We start from the raw sequence: 23,200 nt of genomic DNA on the forward strand, positions 1-23,200 counted from the left end.
ACAAATCAGTGTTTATCTGCTGATGTAACGAGCCTGTTAATCTTTAATTTGATCGTCCGAGTCTGACTGAAGAAGCAGAATGTCTTTTTCAGACTCAAGTTGACTTGCAGACACTTCATGCTACATAAACACACACACACACACACACACACACACACACACACACACAGTATATATTTACACATGTAACCACAGAAATGACCAGGATTCAGTGGTTAGTCCAACCACCGAGTAAACAAAGGCTGAAGGAGCTCGAACAAACTGAAAACAGACCGAACTGCAGACAGACAAAACATTTGTTGTATTAAATACAGAAAAGATTTCAGTTCAGTACAGTTCATGAGAAAAAAGTGAGAATGTTTCTTAAAATTTTCCAGAGAAACTTTCCACCAAACTTCACTGAAATCTGAACACATTTTTCAGATAGACTGTTATCTAAAAAACACACAAAGAAGAGAGAAAACTGACACTCGTTGGTGGAGGTAATTTACCTTTTTTAAAACCAGGCTTTATAAAGCTGATGGACTCATGTTGTGATGCTGGACAGACAGACTTGATGTCTTGATGTGTTTCAACAGACTGTATTTCATTGTGGAGCTAATCCTGACCACACACTGTAATATAAAACCTGGATGATTTTGTTTTCTGCCCAAATTACGTTTGAATCCCTAAACTTTGGGCACTATGTGTTAAAAGGGCTTCATCTCCCACACACGTCTTTCAATATTGATGTAAACCTGCTCAAATTAAAGCTGAGACTCCATTACTTTATTTTTCAGTACTGTCTGGACTGTATTTATAAGTGGCAATCACAGTCTGCAAAGAGCTCGTCTGTAGAAAAGAATCAAGTTTGAACAAAAGGGCAGAGCGGTTCACACCCGTGCTTGGCATGACATTGTTTGACTTGTACTGTTACGTAAATCCTTCTTATATCTGATAGGAGTCTCGCAAAAAACCACAACAATAAGATCAAAATCTGACCTTTACACTGAATTAATACAGTTACAAATATACGAGTCGCACTCTAAACAGTGGGATTTACTAATTTTAACTCAAACACCTCCATCCTCTTGACCATGTGTTTGAATTATTCAGCTGTTTCCTGCAGGCACGGCAGAACAATGTTTCCCTTGTTGTCCTGAAATTGTGATTAAAGAGCTGTAAACAAGCTCACAGCCCTTTAAGTGCACATGAAAACAAGAGAAAGCACCATTTGTTTCAGAGCGGGCTAACACCTCTTAGTGGTTTGTACCAGCTCGCTCTGGTCCTCGCAGGTCGCGGGCCAGCAGCCGCTGAGCCTCAGAGGAATGTGAAAGCTTTTACAGGCGACTCGCTGAGGTGAACAAAGTGTTTAGAGGGAAAACGGTGCGGCGGTTGTTTTTTGTGGCCTGTTTGTGTTTTCAGCGGGTTTTGTTGGGGGCGAGTTGTGGAAATGATCCTGATCTGACTGAGCAGCCGTGCCCGGGCTGAGAAAACACCTCCGACACTGACGCAGACCAAAGATTAACCGACACACACAGGTTCAGGAAATGTGCTGAGCTGACTGTTTGTCCAGAAGCTGAGAGGTGTTTGACCACAGATACCTGTGCTGCCTCGCTGCAAACGTTCAAGACGTCAAAACTGGTTCCAAAATGAAAGTTGTGCTGACGTAACCGTTACCTGGCCGTCAGCTGGACGTCTGTGCATTCCAGTAAATATGTCATTAAATATGTCTTTCTGTTGGTCCTTCTTGAACGACTCAGACAAGAAGGCAACCGCACACTCGTCTTTGCTCTTTACATGAAGGTGCTTGATGTCATGGGATGTATCCTGGACAACGGAGGCTTCAAAGTAATGAGACTGGATGACACAATAACACAGACTGCAGAGAAAGAGAGATGCATCGCTCTCTTCCAGACAGACCAGCGTTACTCCGGCTGGTTGATGCTCGGCATTGGGGAGCCATCCTCGTTCCAATTATCCAGAGAAGAAAGGCTATTAAAACATGTTAACTGGTTAATGGACTGCACTTATATAGCACCTTTCCAGTCTTCCGACCACTCAAAGCGCTTTTACACTGCATATCAGCATTCACCCATTCACTACACAAGGCGTCAACCTGCTCATCAGGCGGAGAACCGAACGCATTCGCACACACTCACACACTGCTGGCACCGCCATCGGGAGCAGTTTGGAGTTCAGTATCTTGTCCAATTAGTGGACGACCCGCTCTACCTCTGAGCCACAGCCGCCTGTTATGTTATGTAACATAAATTCATTATATATTATGAAATAACCATGAAATAAAAATATTTATTCTTACTCTGTGTCTCGTAGTCGTGCCAGTAGTTTTTTTTTTGGTGTGAATACGTACACTTCCTGTATGAGAGGTGCTGATAATTCTCTGTAGGTTCATCACTATGAGTCAAGATATTTAATATGAGATAAGTTCACAAAGTATCACTAATATCTTTCCTTCTATCTCTTATTTTCTTCTGCTCTTACTTGTTTCCTTCTTTATTCTTCCTTATTTCTTTATTTTCCCTCTTTTGTCTTCTTTCTGCCTCTTTCTTTCCTTAATGACTATTTTCACACTTCCTTCCTTGTAGCCTTCTTCCATATTTGTTTACTTCTTCTCTCCGTCCATCTTTCCCATCCTCGCTCTATTGTTTTCTTTTCTTCCCATCTCTTCCCATCTCTTTCCTACCCTTCCTTGTTTCACTTGTTCCCCTTTCTCTTTCCTTCCTTCATGCCTGCTTTTCAGCCTTTCTTCCGTCTTTTCTTCACTATATTTATTCCCTTCTCTACTGTCGTCTTTCCTTCCATCTTGACTTATTCCCTTCACTCTTCCTCCTCAGTGAACCAGTGAGAAAGTGAACTGAAACAGTAAAGTTGCAGCTAAACAATGAGCTGAAACTCACTATAAAGCTCCGTAAAGCCGAGAGGAGCTGCAGAGTGGCTGATAATCCTCTGTAGGTTCATCATTATGAGCCACAACCAACACATTACACACTGCTCAGCTCATACAAAGTCACTGAATATCAATTATAGCTGCTGTGAAAATAATTAACGATCGTTCTGTTACTGGTTGACTAGATACTAGATACCAACCAGCCGACTGGATGTTCAGATCAGACTGTCGGCTTCCAGCCAAACCGTCCTGGAGACAAACTGCAGCAACATCTGGCCGCTGCAGCAGGAATTTCCCGCCCTGGTAGTAAACAACATGACGTAAACACACACACACACACACACACACACAGGACATGCTGACTTCCTCTGAGCTGCATTTGATGCAAACACCTCTGATGGGTCAAACATCCCGTCACACACTTCCTGTCCTGCTGTCACTGTTCGAATGCAGGGACCTCAAAGCTTTTTATTCCCCAACAGGAAACACACAAAAAAAAGTTTCCAAATGTGACGTAAGCAGCTGGAACAAAGATCCTTATCTACAAAATCCTATACTCCATCTTCCAGACTCTATACTGACTATTGGTTTCACTTCATTTTTATTAGAATCATCCTGCAGCTTGTTAAATTAGGGTGAAAGTATGTGTTGTTTATCTGGGATCAAATGCAGCCAGGGATCCAGTTTGAGAACCTCTGACTCATAAACACATACCAAACATCTTAAATCCTAACAGCTCTGTCATCTTACATAACCAGAGAGAGCAAGAATCACCAGAAACCAGAGGAAGCTCAGGACAAACCCTCTCTGAATGTTACACAACACCCAGAAATATGAGAGGGAAACAATGAAGTCACAAACGAGGAGAAATCAGAGGAGGAGAAGCTGCTGTCGAGAATAATAATGGAATAATCTGACGGGAATATCCAACATCTCAGTCTGAAAGCTCCAAACGTTACAGTAATGCTCAGTAAAGCATCCAGCGATCAGATGTCTTTAAACTAAAAACTGTAATAAAACAAAACAACCTGCAGTGTCCACAGCATCTGGCTGCATCTTCATCGCTTAAGCCTGAAATTCTCTTGTGAACGTATATAAACTGTTGACTTAATTTTCACTGATGCATTTCATCACTTTGTCTGAGCACATGCACACAGTAAAACTAGTGTTTCATGTTTGTAATTATAGAGACACATACTCTTTATGTGCAGCTGAATTCTCCATATACAGTAGTTGTTCTCATTTATGTATTTTTCTGTTTCTATTGTCTGACATCTGAGGTCGTGTGAAACTTCTCCTCCAGCTTCAACAAGCAGATTTGACCATGTGACTCCTGATCTGGCGCCTCTATCAGCAGTAATCAACAGGACAACATTATTTGTCTGTGGTTTCCAAAACCGTTACACATCACTGTTAAAAGATATAAAGTTTTATGATGTGATAATGCTGTGGTTGAGGTCTGGTTGGGTTTATAAATCCTACCTGTTGACCAGCAGTCATTACCCAGCTGCTGCTGCTGCTGATAAGATCATTATTTTATGATCTTATACAACATCGTCTGGCAAAAAGAATAAAAATAATCCAGGTTAATGACAGCAGCTGTATTGACATTTCAAATCATCACAGAAGAAGTGAGAGGCATAAAGGGTGGTCATGTACAAACAAGCTGATTGGTTAGTTGACATTAAAACAGCCGTGGAACCACTGTGGACATCAAGAGTTAAAGAGTTTGATATGTGACAAGAGTTCTGCAGGTTTAGTTATTTCAGATGACGTTACCAGAATTTTGAATTTAGTTCCAAAACTTAAGTTAGTGTCTGAACATTTGACAAAACTCTGATGTCATGACAAACATCAACACACTACTTTCACTTCTACATTTTGACACAACACGTTCTGACGTCGGTAGTTTGTCTTGTTGTCTTTTGCATTTGACAAATTGAATTGCCAAAGTTGACAAAGACGCAGTTATCAACAGTTTGAATCAGCTGAAATCTGACTGTTAACACCGAGATCAACACTTCGAGTTCTGTGTTTTGTTTTGTCCTCTGTGATCTTTTATTTATCTATTTGACACAATGTGATTTTACACCAAATGAAGAGTTGAGGGAGGAATGAGAGCAAACTGGGAGTTTACCAAATAACTAATGATCTGACTCTTCCTCTAGCGCCATCATGAAGTAGACATTTATGGTTTTGAGTGAAATGTCTCAACAACTATTAGATAACTAATCCATCAATCAAGAAAACAATCAACTGATAAATTGATAATGAAAATAATCCTTAGTTGCAGCCCTATATCAGGGCTAATTAGAAAATGTTAGCATGTACGCTAACTAGCTAAACTTTGATGGTCAACATGCTAATTAAACATGCTGCTAGTACGGCTGTAGGTTCCTGTGCACTACATATCCCAGTATTCCTCTCTGCAGTTAGTATACAACAAACGAAGCACACTACAGGCCTCAAACTAAACAGACACTACACACTATAGATATTTCTTCCTCTTTTTTCCCCAACAGTCGGACGCTTCGAGGCATGTAGCGTTGCCTTCCACACATCAAGTTTTTCCTTTGGCTGTCTCCGCTGAATGTTGCATTGTGGGATAAAAGTGTGCACCCGAAGAATGTTTTTAGCTTGCATATTGTCTGGTTTGAATATACTGAATTAATCAGTTTTCCAGTGTGATCACACGATATTAAAAAACCTGCTTAGTGTTAGTATGTAGTCTGGATTCAGGACAAAGCTTTAATCCTGTTTTCAGATTCCCATGTTGCAGATTTCCCAGGAACAGAAGAACTGGAGTCACATCTATAAAATCTCTCCTGATATTTATTGTGAATTTTCATACCACAGTAACAATAAATACACTTCAGCTCTGGGGTCTGCAGCTCAGTATCAGCATCTTTTTGGTTTTTCCACTGCAGATCAGAGCCAGAGCCGTCTGGGAGCTTCACCAGTCAGCTTCAAGTGTACCGTTACCAAACCAAACCGGGTCCAAACCCCACTGAGCAACAACGGAAAAACTCAGCGAACAGAGCCAGCACGACAACGACACACCGCACTAATGCAATGGAAACAAAAACCACTACATATCAGGAGTGATCCCCCCCCCCCCACCCCGAGGAATCAAAGCTGCAGGGACGGGTGGAAGTGCAGATGGAAAGGGATGGAAAGATGTGCCCCGGGAGATGGGAAACAGGATAACTGGATCTGTTTTCCAATTTGAACAAATCCTCTTTATGAGGGACGGGTTAGAGGAGGAGCTCACGGGCTTCACGGGAGCCTTTTTATGAAATATTAGAAGGAAATTTACCGCAGAAATAGAGATGACCCTGAAGTCACAAAGAAATTAAAAATGACCTTTTCAACCTGATCCAAAAATATCTTTTCCAGGAGGAGTCCTGCCTCCGTAAATGGAAATACAACAATGAAGGACAGAGGTTAAAAAGTGCAAAATCTACCAGTCAATCATGTCAATCTGATGTTTTAGTAGAAATGACCTTCATCTGATAGAAATATGGAAAGAGGAGGGTTTCATTTAATCTCCTGAGGCTCATCCGTCTGTGAAGACGACAACAGAACAGACTGACCGGCCGTAAACGAAGCGTTGAACATGGAGTTTCTGTTCTGAAGCTGAAACGTGAGTGTGTCCATTTTACACACTGGCGACTACAAGATCACTTGTATGAGTCTGGACGGGGCAGGCAGGCAGGCAGGCAGGCGAGCGAGCGAGGGAGTTTATTATGATGTGGGAAAACAGAGAGAGAGAGAGAGAGAGAGAGAGAGTATTATGTGAGTAATTGGAAGCAGCTGTGGAGGGAAACACTGATCCTGGTCGGGCGGGTTGGAAGCTGCTCTGAGAACAGCGGAGTGACGTAACACAGCGACAGCAGTGCTGAGCTCACAAACAAACACGCCGAATCAGAGCAAACTGTACGAAGGATCAGATATGAAACTTCTTCATAGCTTCATAGCCGTGTTATCGGCTCTGTGAGGTTCACACGCTGACGTTCGTGTCGCATTCATGCAGCGTCGAATAGATCAGAAAGATTCATCTGACGGTTCAGGAAGGTTGTGTGAGGATTTAAAATACTGTGCAAAATGATACTATATACATTAAATATGGGTTTAATTACATTTGACGGACTTTGGTCGATATGAGGCGTCCATGTTTGTTTAGTTTTCAGGCACTTCCTTCTGTATTATTAAAGGATACGTCTGGCGATTTTCTATATTTTTCTTCTCGTCAACAAACCTCATATTTGGATCCAAACCAACTTATTCCTCTGTGCTGTAAACCTCAATTTTTTGTCCAAAAACGATTAAAAACACATCTGTGAGTCACATCGCTGCACTGGGCGACGTGTTCCTTCATTATGAAGCTTTCTCACGTTAGTTTGTTTAAAAAACGGCTCCAAAGACCAACAGTGATCACGTTTTCAGTCTCCGGAGAGTAGTTCTGTGTAAGGCAGACGCCCACTGAGCATGTGCAGGAACGCGGTTCTGTTTACAGCTTCACTAGCTTGTTGTGCTACACATCACAAACTCTTGACTTTGTACCAAGCAGCAGCTTTCATGTCTTGAAGCCGAAGCCAATGCAAAAGCACCTTAAAGTGCCACCAACGGCTGCTAGCTGCTCCAACAGACTCGCATTCAAAAAGCTTCAAATAGTTTTTTTCAATGAGTCATTCTGGTCTCAATCTCTACATTCAGGCCCTCTAATTAGTGTGCTGGTGGTCATTTAGGAAATTATTGCTCTGTTAATAAGATTTAAAGACTTATAGTAGCTTTGTTGGCTGCTGCGTGGGCGTTGATTGACAGCTGTGGTTGACAGTTGACTCATCTGCTGCTCTCCTCGGCTCCAGGACTCACACTGAGTCAGACTATTGTTTTTCACCACTATATTCACTGCTAAATTCACTGAGAATATGCATGAGAAGAAACATCAATACAAAGTGTCAAGTGTCTTTTGTTCTCAGTCAAAAGCTTGAAACAAATATTGATATTATTATCTTTTGTATCATGTAATCAAACTCGAGATACAGCTTTAATTTTTGTCTGTTTATACATTCAGCCTGCTTTTTCTTCACATGGATGTTTTCCTGATGAAGAGCTTGCAGATCTGAATGTTGCAATAATAAAAACTTTGGGAGAAAACTTCAGTGTGCAGACGGCCACTTTTATCCACTTTTATCTGTACAAAATTCTGTGCCAATCCAAAGTCTCTCTGAAGCTAATATGAAGCTACAGGAGTCTAAATCGGTCGAGTCAAGTGGATATCTTCCAAAGTTACAGTCTTTTTAGTACAAACTGCCCTTTTTTTTGTAACTATCCATCTCCTGCAGCTCAACAGGGCAACACAAAGATGGATTTCTATCCTAAAACTGCTTTAACTTTGGATTTGACTCCTTTAAAGTCAGTCAGTGATGTTGCAAGTCCTGTGTTTCGTTGACTCGAGTCCAAAATCTCAAGACCACAGCTCTGATAACTCTATAGATGGTCGATGTTTTCTGGATGTAACATGAACACAGCAGTCAGAGATGAGACCAAACTTCCTCTCCCCTGCAAGATCACCCATCAGACGCACCATAATGGCAGCTGTGGTTCCCAGTACACATCGTGGTCACGCTGAGCTTTTTTTTTCCACCACCGTCTGCAGAATGCCCCCCCTCACCCCTCCTCACCCCCCAACATGCTAACCATAACCATCCAGCCCGGTGGTGCAGACAGATGACTCCTGAAATTACAGCTGCAGGCACCAAATAAACCTCATTATCATGAGCTGCACAGTTTCCTTCCCTCTGAGCAAACACGGCAGGACGTTTCCAGTTTTTATTTATTTAGACGGAGATTGCTCCATTATTCAGATGCTTAGGCTGCTCGTTCGGACGGAATTGCAGAATTACACGATAAATAAAAACTGCATCTGTCGTCCTCGTGGTGTTTTGTCGCTGCGACAAACCCGCTTTCATCGCAGACGTTTCAAACTGCATTTTTTCTCTTTCTGAGGTGTTTGAATTCAGCTGAGCGAGTTCTGCCTGCAGCTCAGCTGAGTCCACAACAACCTCGTCCAAACCTCAAAGTGGAAAAAAATAGAAACAGCGGTGGGTTTTTGCCAAGAACAGTGTTGGCCTTGTTAAACTCGAGTGAAGGTATGCGGCTCAACAGCTCCGTCCACTTCCTGTGCTGACGTTGAGGATTGAATCGCTCAAAGAGGCTTTAACTTCACCTGCATGTGAGTCTGAAAGGCCTGACGCCTACGAGCTCACACACAAACACATGAAACAGTTTACTGACTGATCTGCAGATTGTTTTCTTGATTTATGAATTCATTATTTCATAAAATAGTATAAAATGGCCATCGCAAGTCCAAGTATCAACCTCAAATGTCTTGTTTTGTCCAACTCAAAATAGGGTTGGGTATCGTTTTAATTATGTCAATTCTTATTCAGCTTATTAGTTCTGGTTATTATCCATTCCCAGCTTCAATTCCAATATGATAAAGGTCATATGTTTAGATAACAAAAATATCTTTAGTCTTTTAAGCGTTTACGTTAGCGTGAGTGCTAGCAAAGTGCTACAACAAAGCAATCAAAATGATTTTGTTGCTGATTCTCGCTCACATCACATTCAGTGCAGACACGGTGTTAAATGTTTGATCAGGTTTGATGAGCAGCCTGACTTACAGATGATTAGCTTCCCTCATGCAGTGCACTTTGCCTTGTCGTTTTCTTAAACCAAGTGAATCCATATGTTTGAGCGTTTGTCGCAGTCCATCTTTCACACTGTTGTGACGTTAGCCGTGCATGCTTGTATCTACACAAATTGACAAACTGTTGCATTGATGCATGACGTAGATAGGTCCTGGCAGATATGTAGCCTTTGTTTGCAATAATAAAGGGTTATCGCGTTTAGGAACCGATAAGCAGAACAGCGATTGAATATTTTTTAACGGGTGTCCGGTTCTTGGCATTTTCTATTTGGTTCTAATTTGGAACCAGTTTTCGGTTCTCAACTCTAGTCCAGAACCAAAACATATTCAGTTTTGAATTATATAAAAGAGAAAAGCTGCAAATCTGTGAAGTGGTTTATTGATTAATTGACAAATTGTTTCAGCTCTAATCTACACCAAAATGTGAAGCATCTCAAATTAAACCAATCATTCTGTTTATTAATGAGTCTGAAAATTGTATTTTTTTCTTGAGGACCATCTGTGGAGTTTTAACAATGTTAGATTCAGTATTTCTCATTAAAACAAAACTGGCCTCATGCAAAAGATGCTATTTTTGTTTTCAGCAGAAACAAGTAGTGAACACAACACTGATGTATCATCAGCTTTCATCAGTTGATATGTTGAACTTGTTAGCAAACAGTTGCTCATTTCCACATCCAGCAGTTACGGAGCAACTTTATGATTCATTTGGAGTCGTGTTTCTGTCCACCTGGTGAATGTAAGTCCAATATTCACTCTCTTTTAGCTCTGTTTTTGGTCTCCACCAACTCCTGAGGGAAATATCTGGCTCTTTAGCTGCAAAATGCTCCACTATGTTCACCAGCTAGTCTACAGCTAACTGTGTCTGTTTGCCGTTTGCTGATGAGCAGGTAGTGTATAGTGGCTTTTTAGAGCTTTTTCTCTGAAAACAGCTGCCTGCTGCGGCCGAAAACAACGCTATGAGAGCGCTGAGAGTGAACCAAAATAGTAAAGTTGCAGCCGGACAGATAAACAATGAGCTGAAACTCGCTGTAAAGCTCCGTAAAGACGAAAGGAGCTGCAGAGATGCTGCAATGGAGTTACAAAAATACAGATGATCGCTGCTTTAAGTGGCACATACGATTGATTTCAGAGAATCTGTGGCATTCACCAATTTTCTCTAAGGTACAAGTAAAATGTAGTTTATAAAATAATCCACTTATACTGATTGAGGACTGATTCATATCACACCTTTTACATTATATTGAATTACATAGTAAAGTATCACCGAAAGCAGAACAACAGCAACACAACTCTTCTCTTCTTCTTTCGTTAGTGGCAGAGCACAAAGACGTTAATATTCGTTTGCTCGTCCAAAACTCTAAATCACATCAAAGGTATGTCCATGAAATTCAGTTTTGACGATGGAAACAGCAGCTCCAAATCAATCTCACCTCAAGGTCTGAGTAGTTGCTGCTCTAGAGCTTTTGATCACATCACATGGTCTTCAGTGGTATGTCATGTTCTCATTTTTTCTGCTACTGCTGAGGTGAAGAACGAACTCTGAAACTGAACTTTTAAGCCAACATGGACGAGATGTGACAAGTCCTGAGAGTGCTGAGAAAAAAAAGACAACAGGGCTGATGAAGATCATGTGATGTGACTAAAAGCTCCATAACTGCCACTGAATGTACCCTGAAGTTTGAGTGTTCTGTCTCTAAATTAGGGCTCAACAATACTGACAAAATCAAATATTCAGATAAAACTTTGTATTTTCATTAAGCAGTGGTGGAAAGTACATTTACTCAAGTATTGTACTTCAATACAATTTTGAGGTACTTGTACTTTACTTGAGTATTTCCATGTGATGCAATATTACAATATTTCCAATATTTCACCAATCAATCAAAGATTAGAGAAAAAGTCCAAAAACTGAAAACAGATTTGTGTATCAGAACTTTGTTTTTTCTTCTTTCCTCTCCCATTAATCATCTCACGACCCCTCAGATTTATCTGCTGACCCTTTGGAGGGGCCCGACCCCTAGGTTGGGAACCACTGGACTAAACTAGCTAACTGTATATAAAGTAGTGTAAACTAGCTCCACCTCCAGCAGCTACAACAGTAACATGCTGCTCTAACACTGATGCTTCACTATTAATAATCTAATGATGTCATATATAATAATATATCAGTCAGAGGAACCAAACCACTACTTTTACTGCAATACTTTAACTACATCAAGCTCATAATACTTATGTACTTTTACTGCAATACTTTAACTAAATCAAGCTCATAATACTTATGTACTTTTACTGCAATACTTTAACTACATCAAGCTCATAATACTTATGTACTTTTACTGTAGTAGGATTTATCATGCAGGACTTTTAGTTATTATATGGTATTTTACATTGATGTGTTGGGACTTAAACTTTAGTAAAGTATCTGAATATTTCTTCCAGCACTGCCATTAAGCAGAAAGTCCTGAAAATGACCTTTGATCAACACTAATATCAGACTTATTGCAGTCTTATGAGAGTAAAAAGAATCTGTCCCTTTTATTTTAACCTGTTGATAATAAAACTGATCCGATTAGGTTCATTAGTCAGCGGCTATAACCGAGTTGAGCTCAGATCCTATCAGCTCGGTCTCGTGCCTCAAACACAAAGCCTGCTCGTTGTTGGATCAGACGCTCGGTTCCCTCAAGGCTGCGAGGCTTAAAGAAAGAACAACAGGGCGGCCGAGCCTATCACCTCTTTTCATCGTGCAGAAAGCTGCGAACTTGCACGACAACTTGGAGGTTAATTAGGTAGAAAATCCACCGCACATTCCTGCCGAACAGAGAAGCCCTTCTACTTCTTCTTCTTCTTCTGCCTGGTGCTGCTGTTCGGTGCTGCAGCGGCGGCCACGCTGAGCTCCCTGCATGCCATGACAAGAGGAAAAACAAACTTCTGGATTTACCTCTGTATGTGTGTGTGTGTGTGTGCAGCTGAAGCGTTTTAATGAATCTGGACAGCTGAGGTTCAGGCAGGTGTTTCATTCAAGTTGCAAAAACAAACTGATGTTTTCCTCTAAAATCCATGTTTTTAAAACACAACTAATGGACTAATCTGCTCTGAAATTCATATACAGGATTTTGGAGGCTGATACGGATATTGACATTTTAGAGTTTAAAAAACACAATCAGTTCTTTAAATGACCCATAACATAAATAAACATTTTTTAAGTTTGTGCATAAATTCTTCCTTAAAGCGGACATATTCTGCACATTTTCAGGTCTATATATATATTCTGGGGCTTTACTGGAATATCTTGATGATTTAAAGTTAAAAACTCCTTATTTATCTTAAACCGGCCTTTAATACAGCTCCTCAGTTCAGCCTCTGTCTGAAACAGGCAGTTTTAGCTCCTGTCTCTTTAAGGCCCGCCTCCCGATGAGCCCACTCTGTTCTGATTGGTCAGCTTCAAGAAGCTTCCTGTGGCTCCCGAGGCTATGTAAACAAACTATAGTAGCAGGATTTCACTTCTTTTTCCTCCTTCTTTACTTTGAACTATAAATCATGTAAATATATTCCCCAGAATATAAATATAGACCTGGAAATGTGCAGAATATATCCCCTTTAAAGTTAAATGTGTTTTTTTTTGTACTCCGTATTGTGTTGTACTTGGTGTCAAGATAAGAAGAAAACCGCCAACAACAAAATTAATTCATGACATCATTTAACAAGGTGACATCTGTGGGAAAACTGCCACTTTGCAAAATAAAAAACACAAACTCTGAGCAGGAAATGGACCAAACGTCTCACAACAATCTCTCCTACTGTTTCTGCTTTATGACCTTTTAGTCACAGAGCTGATGTGAGAGCGTAAACCGACTCCGCAGACTCTCATTAACACACAGCAGAAGCTAATGAGCCTCACTCAGTGTTCATTAGCTCTCTGTTTGACTGCGAGGTGACATGTGGCGAGCAGAGACTGAACACTCGACTGACGGAGCGTCGCTCTCGGAGACGCTCAGAGAAAAACCGGTTTCTATTGTCGATCAGAGCGAACAAAGAGATGAGAGGCGACCGCGGGCCGAACACATGTCGCACTGATCGCTGGAGCGTTTGTTAGTGATCACTGAAGCCTCCACACACAATCAATGTGTTTTATGTTCAAATAATTCCAGGCAGATGTTAGTTTCTCTTCATTTCTATGAAAATAAGCTCAAATCAGCAGAGACTTGAAATTTTATTTAAGGTTTTTGTCTTTTCAAAGCTGAATTAATGTGTTTTTTTACATGTTTGAGGATTGATGTGTGGATGAAGTTGTCCTGAATAACGAAGGCAAAAGAAATAGAGTTGAAAGCATTCGTATTTTTGTCTGTGTGCTGATCATGTGTTTGAAGTTCAATAAGGTAGGTGTGTTGGGAACCCTCCCAGCATGCACTGGGGCAAGAGATTCATGGACATAAGTCTTATTTTCTGTTTATTCTTGCTGTGATTTTGTCCTACATTGAGCTTCACAATGTTTCTACTGTTTCCACACTTTGATCACACACAATGAGACCTTTTAAAAACTTAAAACAATAATGTAACTTTATTTCAGCAAAGTGAGTTGTGCAGTTAATCATTTAATATGTTTTAGTGTTCAAATGGAAAATTAAATGTAATGTGTTTCCACTGGTCAGAATAGTTCTCAAACTAAATTTAAATTCATTTTTAGTGTACAAACTTTTATTTAGTTGTGTATTTTATCATGTATGAGTGAAGGTAGCTCTTCATTATGAAAATTAAACTGTGACAATTACACCAATAAATCATAATAATTTATCAATAACCTGCATGTTCTCATCTTAATCCTTCATTATAAATCTGGGAGAGCGAGATATTTGACGTCATGATGCGGTTAACTCTCAATAAGCTGCACTTTATCAGGTTTGGGCTTCATGACTTGTTGCTATGACAACAGTTCCAGACTCAGATTCAGATCCAGACTCGTGTCAAATCATCAACGTTCTGATCTGGATAACTCGGTACGAAGATCGAGAAATAGCAGAAATACGTTTTAATTTTTGCCACTTTGGAAACTTACGGTAAACTCTTAACTCTAACCCTGACCAGTAAAAATAAAACACAGACCTGATGTGACTTTCTTGCATTTAAAAAGTTGCTGCTCAGCAGTCGACCTTCAAATCTCAGATATCTGAGCCTCCGCTGTGATAATTGGAACAGCATCACCCTTGACGGAAAGTCAGAACTTGCAGCTGCACTAATGTCTAATAATGTTGGATCAAAACAATTGTATAGAGCATCCTGGTGGTTAAGACTGCGACCATCAACTGTGACGTCCCCAGTTTGCATCCAGCTATTGTTGCAGCTCCTCTTCTTCTTCTCTCTCTGCTCATTTCTTGTCATTTCTCTGCTATCAGCTCTCTGATGACGGAAAAGCAACCCTAATAGTCTACAGCCATGCTAGCAGCTTTGTGAGACTGCACTCAAACACAGCGATGCTTTGAGCGAAAAGGCGAAGATTAGCATTACAACTCATCCTCTGGGGAACATAAATATGTGAACCAAATTTCACACCAATCCATCTAATAGCTGTAGAGATATTTCACTAAAAAACACAAATGTCAACCTCACGGCGGCACTAGTGAAAAATCCAGAGGATCACCAAAGTCAGTAGGATTCATCCTCTGGGGAACATGAATATCTGTGAAAGATTTCATGGCAATCCATCTGAGTCAAGTATCCTGTACAAGTCAACTACCACAGTAGTCAAATTGTAAAAGTTATCATAAAGACATTCAGCACCAATCCGGGCAGTTTCAAGTCTCTGCAGGTTGATAATCATAGAAAAGAATGAAGCTTCAGGCTCAAACTGACGCTCAGCAGGAATGGAAAGTAGATCCAACACCAGTTAATGTGATAAAAACCTGCAGAAGTGCTTTTTATAGCAGAGACACCGGTCTGTGTTTAGTGTCGACGCTCTTAAATTTTCTGAAGTGACACCTAAAGACTCGCAGAGAGCTTCAGGTTTCCTCTGAATATTTATTTATTCTGGAGTAAAACGCTGTCGAGTGTGTTTCTGTGTTCGTTTCTACACAACGATAACAACTCTGTCGGCCTCCGGCTGAAAGCAAACAGCTCGGTGCGGTGGTTTTTTTTTTTTTCTGGACACAGACGAGCAGTGTGAGACCTGCCGGGGCGTCTCCTCCTCGCCGACCTCGCCGCCACCTGAGCTGCTCACCTTACAACACAAACAGCGGGTCAGACCACATCATTAAAATCCACCGCAGAGAGGTGAGACGCGGTCAGCGGGACAAGAAACATCAACACGGCTTCACGGTTTGTTTACAGCCGCAGGAAATCCTGGTTTCTGATTGGTCAGCAGTTTTAAAATCAGTGCTCGGGGTGTATTAAACTGCAGGTAACCATAGCAACGGTGCTGATGCTTCAGGCTCCTTCAGCACACTACAAACTGACAAAAAACACTTCAACACCTGGTGGGGCCCGCCTTCAAGTGTTCAGATTCAGAGTACATGAAGCAGCGAGCTGTCAACTGGCAACTGTCTGCTAGAAATTACGATTTCAACGGAAAATACTGTTTTGCAGGAAACGTAATGCTGCTGAATCACATTTTCTCTCAACATACATGAGAAAATGCTGTTAATTAACATATTTGGCAAGTTGCAAAAATGTTGATATTGAACATACGAGTGAAATCTTCAGAGAAAACGTAACTTGTACTTTTTTCCTCCTAAATATCTGATCTTTCGGTAAAATATCTGCAAGTAGAAACTACAGCAATGTTCAACTTTTTACGGTTGTGTTTAGACACTGGTAGCACTTGGTTAAGGTCAGAGAGAGCTTAAACATTTAAGCCACACCACCATCTCTCACTAACCAGAACCAAAGTGCTTTTGTCGTCTAAACCTGAGCACCCACAGGACTCAGGATGTGAACCGGGTCTCTATGTTGTACATTCTCCATCCACCCCGACCTCCTCCCTCTGACTTCGATATATAAACCGATCTTAGAAGAAACTTAAGAGCATTTCTACAAATGTTAAATTGGTTAAATTTCACACTGTGTAAAACAAAACAGAAGCTTGAACTCTCACAGGTCTCAGGTTATGGGAGGCTGCAGGTTGTAGTGGAAAAGAGCTTCAAGTTCCACTGAATGCTCGGTCACACAATATTTCAGGCGACGGTGTTCTTTCAAATCTGTTTTAACGGTTTGTCTCTTTCCTGCTTGAAAGCAGCTCCATAAAGAAATGCTTTTCCCAGTTTGTTGTGGAAGAACTTGACCTCAACCCCGTCTGACAGCAGCCAGCAGCAAATCATCCCTGCATGGCTGTAATGTTCCAGTGTCCACATACTTTTGGAAAGTATGTGGACACTACAATCAATAAAATCTGCAAGGAAACTATAAAGATGTGTGTGTGTGTGTGTGTGTGTGTTTCAGGTCTCTGCAGGACTCCACTTAGCTTCTAATGTGTCCAGTCTTTACTCAGCCACACACACACAACAACAAAGACACTACAGGGGCCTGCAGTCCTGCTGAGGGTTATTTAACAGGGTTTCCTCTAATAGAGTCACAGCTGCTGGATTTCATGCTCAATTTCTTGCTGTGAAATTCAGGGAAACACCGAGTGAGGCGACTCTGTGGAACATGTGGAGTTTACACGAGAAATAAAAGAATAAAATAAGCTTGTGGCCACATTAAAAATGATAAAATATGACTTCGCTTACTGCTGGTGTCTGCAAGAGGCTGTAAAGTTGATTACAGCCACGATCTGAATAAACAACATCCTGATGGTTTATCTGTTCACCAGCAGAGGAGCTAAAAATAAAACAGTACAGTTTGTCCTGAGGGCGGCGCTAGAGGACAGATCAAGAGGTCAAGATTCATCATCTGGGGAGCAGGGGTGGGATCAGGGTATTTACTGACTATCTGTGTTTGAAGTTCAGTATCTGACAGTGTTATTAACAAAGCAAACACGGTTAAATCCCTCCTGATCTCACTACAGGGCATCCTCCACCTGCAGAATCACTGCTGCCATCCACCATCTCTACGTTCCGGTACAGATGTTTCTCAGCAGAGACAACAACACAATTTTTCTTCTTTTTCTGCCTTAAAACAACAGTCAGAAGCCCCAATGAACAGTAAAACATGTTTCAAGCGATGGAGGACAAAATCCACAGTCCTCCTTCTGGTCAAAAATGTATTTAAAAGTTTATCTGAATATAATATGAAGCTTCAGTCGTCCAAATGAGTCAAATCAAGTAAATATCTTTCAATGTTACAGTCTAATTTAGTGCCAACGTCCCTCTTTTTGTTACTATACTTCCACTGCAGCTCAACAAGGAAACACAAAGAGGGAATTTGATGCTAAAAAGACTGTAAATGTGGCAGATATCCACTTGATATTACAAAATATATAAAACTTTATCATTATAACAAGAAAAGCAATTCTTAATAAGGAAAAACTTTTTGTTTTCCTTGTTAAAATTAGGATATTTTCATGTTATAATGAGATTAAGAGAGTTTAGTAATGAGTTTAATGTAAAATCATAGTTTTTACTAAGAGTGGCAGTTCTGTGCTGCTGCACTGAGCTCCAGGTCTGGATGATGCATGTTTTCCTGCAACAGAATCCTTTCCTGAACCTGTTTCTTTACTACTGATGGCAGCACAAATAAAGTTTAAATCCAAGCAGTAAAACTTGGTGTTTCCACCAACAGGTTCATTCAGTGAAGAACAGTGAACAGCGAGTCAGTACCTGGAAGCTGAAGGAGAACATGTCATCTCTCTGCTCATGTTATGTAATCGGCTTCAGGCGGCCAACAAGACAAAAACAGAAAAAGTCCTGCATTAAAAATCCTGCTAAAGTAAAAGTACACAAGCTGACAAGCATTCACACTGATCGCTAACTACTTCTGCACACTTTCAGCAACAGAAACCATTCAAATATCAGAATGTTCAGCTCTTAAAGGACATTTATGCTATGACTCTTATTTCTAGCATTATCCAGTTATTTTATATAGTTTTTCGAGGTATTACAATCCATAATGGAAAGTCTACGGGAGGAATGTTTGAAAGTTGATATCTCAAAAAATAAAAGTGCTGAAGTATTCATACTTCCTGGACCAGTGTCCCATGTGGAAATGCTTAACATATTAACACATGGGACCAATAGCGCCACCATGTGGTCAGTTATAACGTGTTTTACGTTTTGGCTAATAACTCATGAATCATGAGGCGTATCAAAACAATATTTGCACACTGTGTTCCTTGAACGATGCCAACTTGACTGATAAAGGCCACGCCCGTATACGCCTGGAAAAATGTTCCGTCATTTTGGATTTTTTAGTAAACACATTTTTTGCCTCTGTTGGCAAAATATTTCATCTAATCTTCACCAAACTTGGTACAAACCATATTTAGATGACCCCAAAGAAAACTGTGAAACACCATCATACTACTTATTAACTGTAATATCTCTTAAATGTAAATATTCCATGTTGTACAGATGGGGATCTGCAGCATTTTCAGCAATGCTGTTGCCATTATCCTCCAGATGCCCTCAGACTTCCTCTGTTTTGTGAGTATTGTACTGTGTGGGAGAGGGCTTATTTCTGAGTTGGACCTTTTTGACGACTATCTAATGTATGTTGCTTTGGTTGCCTTTTGGTCATGTGGTTTTGCTCGTTGATATGCTGGTGTTGTGTTTTCTGTTGCTTCTGTTTTCCTTGTGTGTTCCTTCACTCCTCCTGTGTTCATGTGCTCCTCCTCTCACCTGTCCTGCATTACCCTCGTTAGCCCTGCCCTACTCTTTGTTTTTCCCACACCTGCCCTGTATCAGTCTCGTCATCCCTGCTCCTTGTGTTTCCCCTCAGCGTATCAGCTCCCAGCCTGCCCTGGTGTCCAGTCACCTGTTCCGCATTCACTCATTAGTTCAGTTTGTATTTTAGCCCTGGTTTTCACCAGCTATATCGTCTGGAATAAAGAATATTCTTAAGTACCTGCAATGTTCTGAATTTGGGTCCAACTCCTGCTATTTTCATGCCAAAAAAACAAAGTTCTGATACACAAATCTGTTTTCAGGTTTTGGACTTTTTCTCTAATCATTGATTTTTGCTGAAATATTGGCTCATTTGAACATTTATTGAAATGAGCTGTTAACAACTCATAGACATGTGAAATGTGACCCCGACTACACACTGCTTTTTGTAAGATGTCAAAAGACAAAAAGGTTGGAAACCACTGGTTTCATCTTTAACAATGTGTTGTATTTTAAAAGCTTGTTATATTATCCATTGTGTCAAATCTTCATCTGAAAAGTAACTAAAGCTGTCAAATAAATGTAGTGGAGTAGAAAGTACAATATTTCCCTCTGAAATGTAGTGGAGTGGAAGAATAAAGTAGCATCACATGGAAATACTCAAGTATAGTACAAGTACCTCAAAATTGTACTTGAGTAAATGTACCAAGTTACATTCCACCACTGAGGATGTTATCACTCTATACTCATATTACATAAGTAGTTTTTATCTTATACGAGGAGTTTTAACAGTGTATAGACTCATTATGAAGCACCACAGACTGTTAATACCTCTATAAATGCAGGTTTTTTGATGTAACAAATGCCACAAAATAAGATGAATCAACTCTAAACTCATGTTGACAAAAATAGACACACTGCAGCTCCTGCAGGAACATTATACAGATGCTTCAACTGCCATTAAATATAATAACTTACTGAACGAGCAGAAACACTTAAAGTGCATCTATGAAGATTAAAATAGTGTTTTAATAAAGCTTTGGCTGCTGGGACACTGAAGGCAACACTCTGTCCTCCTCACAAACATTTAAAACAACTTGACTGATGAATTAACTTCAACACAAACAGCCACAGAGACTCACCTACAGACGACTTCCTGGGTGTAAAAAAGCCTCTTTGTCTTCTTTAAGTAATGACTCTGGAGTTGTATTTTCCTCTGTTGTTGTTAAATCTGTGTTTGAGCCTCGTGTGTCCTCGTCCTCTGACAGCAGGAGGGCGGCGTCCTGCAGCTGGACCAGGACCAGCTTCAACAAACCACACCTCAGACCGACTGGAGAGGCTGGAGAGACTCAGACCTCTTCCCTCTGTGGACGGAGCCTCCTTCTGTCCAGATAAACCGTAATAATTACCATGATTATTGTTACTCGTATTATTCTTAAAGTTTCTTCTGCTGCTAAAGTTTAAATTAAAAAAAAAAAAGTTGAACATCAGGTCTTACAGACCTCTGCTGCCCCCTGCCGGCTGCTCCTGAGTATTACAACAAACATTTATCTGAATATAACAAAGAAAATATAACATAAAAATTAAAAACTGACACACATATAATTAAAATAGAGACAAAATGTGCCAACATCTGTCTGATGTTTACTAGAAATAATAATTATAAAAAACTTCTGTGATTGTGGAAGGCTGACAAAACAAATACATAAAGAAATAAAACAAATAAAAACAATCAAATTGAGAATATTTTTATGCTGTTATTTTTGTATTATTATTATTATTATTATTATTATTATTATTAGTTTTTTTGTTTGTTTTTTTTTACCCATGGTGTTGGAAAAATTACTTTTTTTTTTGCAAAAGTGAATAAAAATTCATGGTCCCAGAGAGATCTATGGTATCATATTGTTTTATAATAATATTTATTTAATAAAGTGAATAATAATATTGACTGCTCCATTTATGCCCATTATTAATTATTCATTTATTATTGAAAATTATTCATGTAAGTTAAATGTGATACTTGCCTGTAGACAAAGTTCATATTGCTGAATGTTCAGCACCTAAGAAACTCTTTTTAAATAGCAATTGTTGTTGTAGTAATAATAATAATAATAATAATAATAATAATAATAATAATAATAATGTGTAAAAACTTGAAATTTGTCACTATTTTTTTCCTATAATTAGAACTTAATTTTTATTTTAAAGGACGGGTTCACAAATTTTCTTCTTTTTCTGTCTTAAAACGACAGTCAGGAGCCCAAATAAACATTGAAACATGTTTTTCTTGCTGTAATCATTCCTCCTGTTCATACTGACCATTAGAAGATCCCTTCATAATGAACTTACAATGGAAGTGATGGGAGACAAAATCCACAGTCCTCCTTCTGAGCAAAAATGTATTTAAAAGTTTATCTGAAGCTGATATGAAGCTTCCGTTGCCCAAAATGAGTCAAATCAAGCAGATATCTTTCAACGTTACAGTCTTTTTAGTGCCAAAGTCCCTCTTTTTGTTACTATACTTCCACTGCAGCTCAACAGGGAAACACAAAGAGGGAATCTGATGCTAAAAAGACTGTAAATGTGGCAGATTCTTTAAAATACAAATATTAATAAACATATTTTCCTGCTCAGGATGAAAAGGTAACAGTACTATAACTTTGGTGACAAACACAAAATCACCAAATACAACATGCTGATCTATAACAGCACATTTAGATCAATGTTTAACGTTAGCATGTTTAATGTTAACAAATGTTTTTCCACATAACGCCAATATTTAAACATTAGCCAAAAACATATAAGACTTAAGATAAAGTTACGTCTTTAATATTACCTGAACATTTCACTTTCTGTGTGACTCTCTTACAGATCACATCAATTACAAACACGTATGTAAACAGAAGGATAAACTTTTATTATGTTGTAGTAGAAAAGGAAGTGACATTGGTTAACAGCGGGACTCTCCTCGTCCCACAGCTGCCTTGCTTAAGGGCACCTCTGTAATGTGTGATGTTCAAAGACCAGGACATCTAGTTAACTGTTTTATTGATTACAGCATCTTTTTTGAGATGTTTCAAACCAAGATGAAAACATTTTTATAACCAAAAGAATAATAAAAAAGAAAAAAGGCAAAAACAAGAAACAGTGAAACAGAACAGTCAAATATTTTACAGAACATGATGATGATGATCTTTAACACAAAACCTCCAGAAACACTCCAGAGGAAACCTTGTCTCCTGGAAATCATGTTTATATACAACTAAACTGTTTGTAACAAGCATAATTGCTGCCTGGATTATGTTCACAAGAACATTAAACCAAAAACCACAATCTCCAACCTTGACCTGCCGTCAGAGTCTAAACACAACCAGAAGAAGTTTAATATTATAGTTTAGTTAACATTTTCTCATTATGTTGAGAGAAAACATAATTCAGCAGCATTATATTTCTAACAAAAAGTACTTACAGTTGAAATGTATATGACTGTAATTTCTAGGAGACAGTGTTAGTTGAGGTACAGTTGTTTGTAAATGTAATGTATAAAAACTAAAGCTGAAAATGTCGTCATCCTCACCTTCACTGTTTACATGATTTTAAGGTCTGAGAGCTCAGCAGAAAGACTTCTCTGTAGCATCAACACCAACAAGGAGTTAAATTACAAACTAGTTTTATTGGTGCTTAAATGATCGATAGTGTTTTTACATCTGAATGCCAAAACTTCTGTTTTGCCTTTAAGAGAGTCCACAGATTTATCCTTCACTCCTGTAACATTGTTGGACTCACAGCAGAACTAGATACCATCTTTATTTTTCCCTTGTCAAAACCTGGCTCCTACATTAC

General features: G+C 39.5%; 1 protein-coding gene across 4 annotated transcripts in view; it reads right to left on the reverse strand.

Annotated features, from left to right (window-relative positions):
- Positions 1–20,628, reverse strand: part of LOC121882227 (rho guanine nucleotide exchange factor TIAM2) — a 68,616-nt gene extending 47,988 nt beyond the window's left edge. For 2 of the 4 annotated variants that reach the window (XM_042390299.1, XM_042390298.1), the window contains exon 1: positions 20,497–20,628. Coding sequence is in view for 1 of the 4 variants with exons in the window: in XM_042390296.1 (XP_042246230.1) it covers positions 4,373–4,390 (18 nt within the window). In the remaining 3 variants the exon portion in view is untranslated. Of the gene's footprint in view, positions 1–4,372; positions 4,449–20,496 lie in introns of those variants that run through there. The other 2 variants (XM_042390296.1, XM_042390297.1) reach the window with 2 other exon arrangements.
- Between the last annotated feature and the right edge of the window lie 2,572 nt (positions 20,629–23,200).

The sequence above is a fragment of the Thunnus maccoyii genome, chromosome 17, assembly GCF_910596095.1.
Source record: "Thunnus maccoyii chromosome 17, fThuMac1.1, whole genome shotgun sequence".
In the NCBI taxonomy this organism is placed as follows: Eukaryota; Metazoa; Chordata; class Actinopteri; order Scombriformes; family Scombridae; genus Thunnus; species Thunnus maccoyii.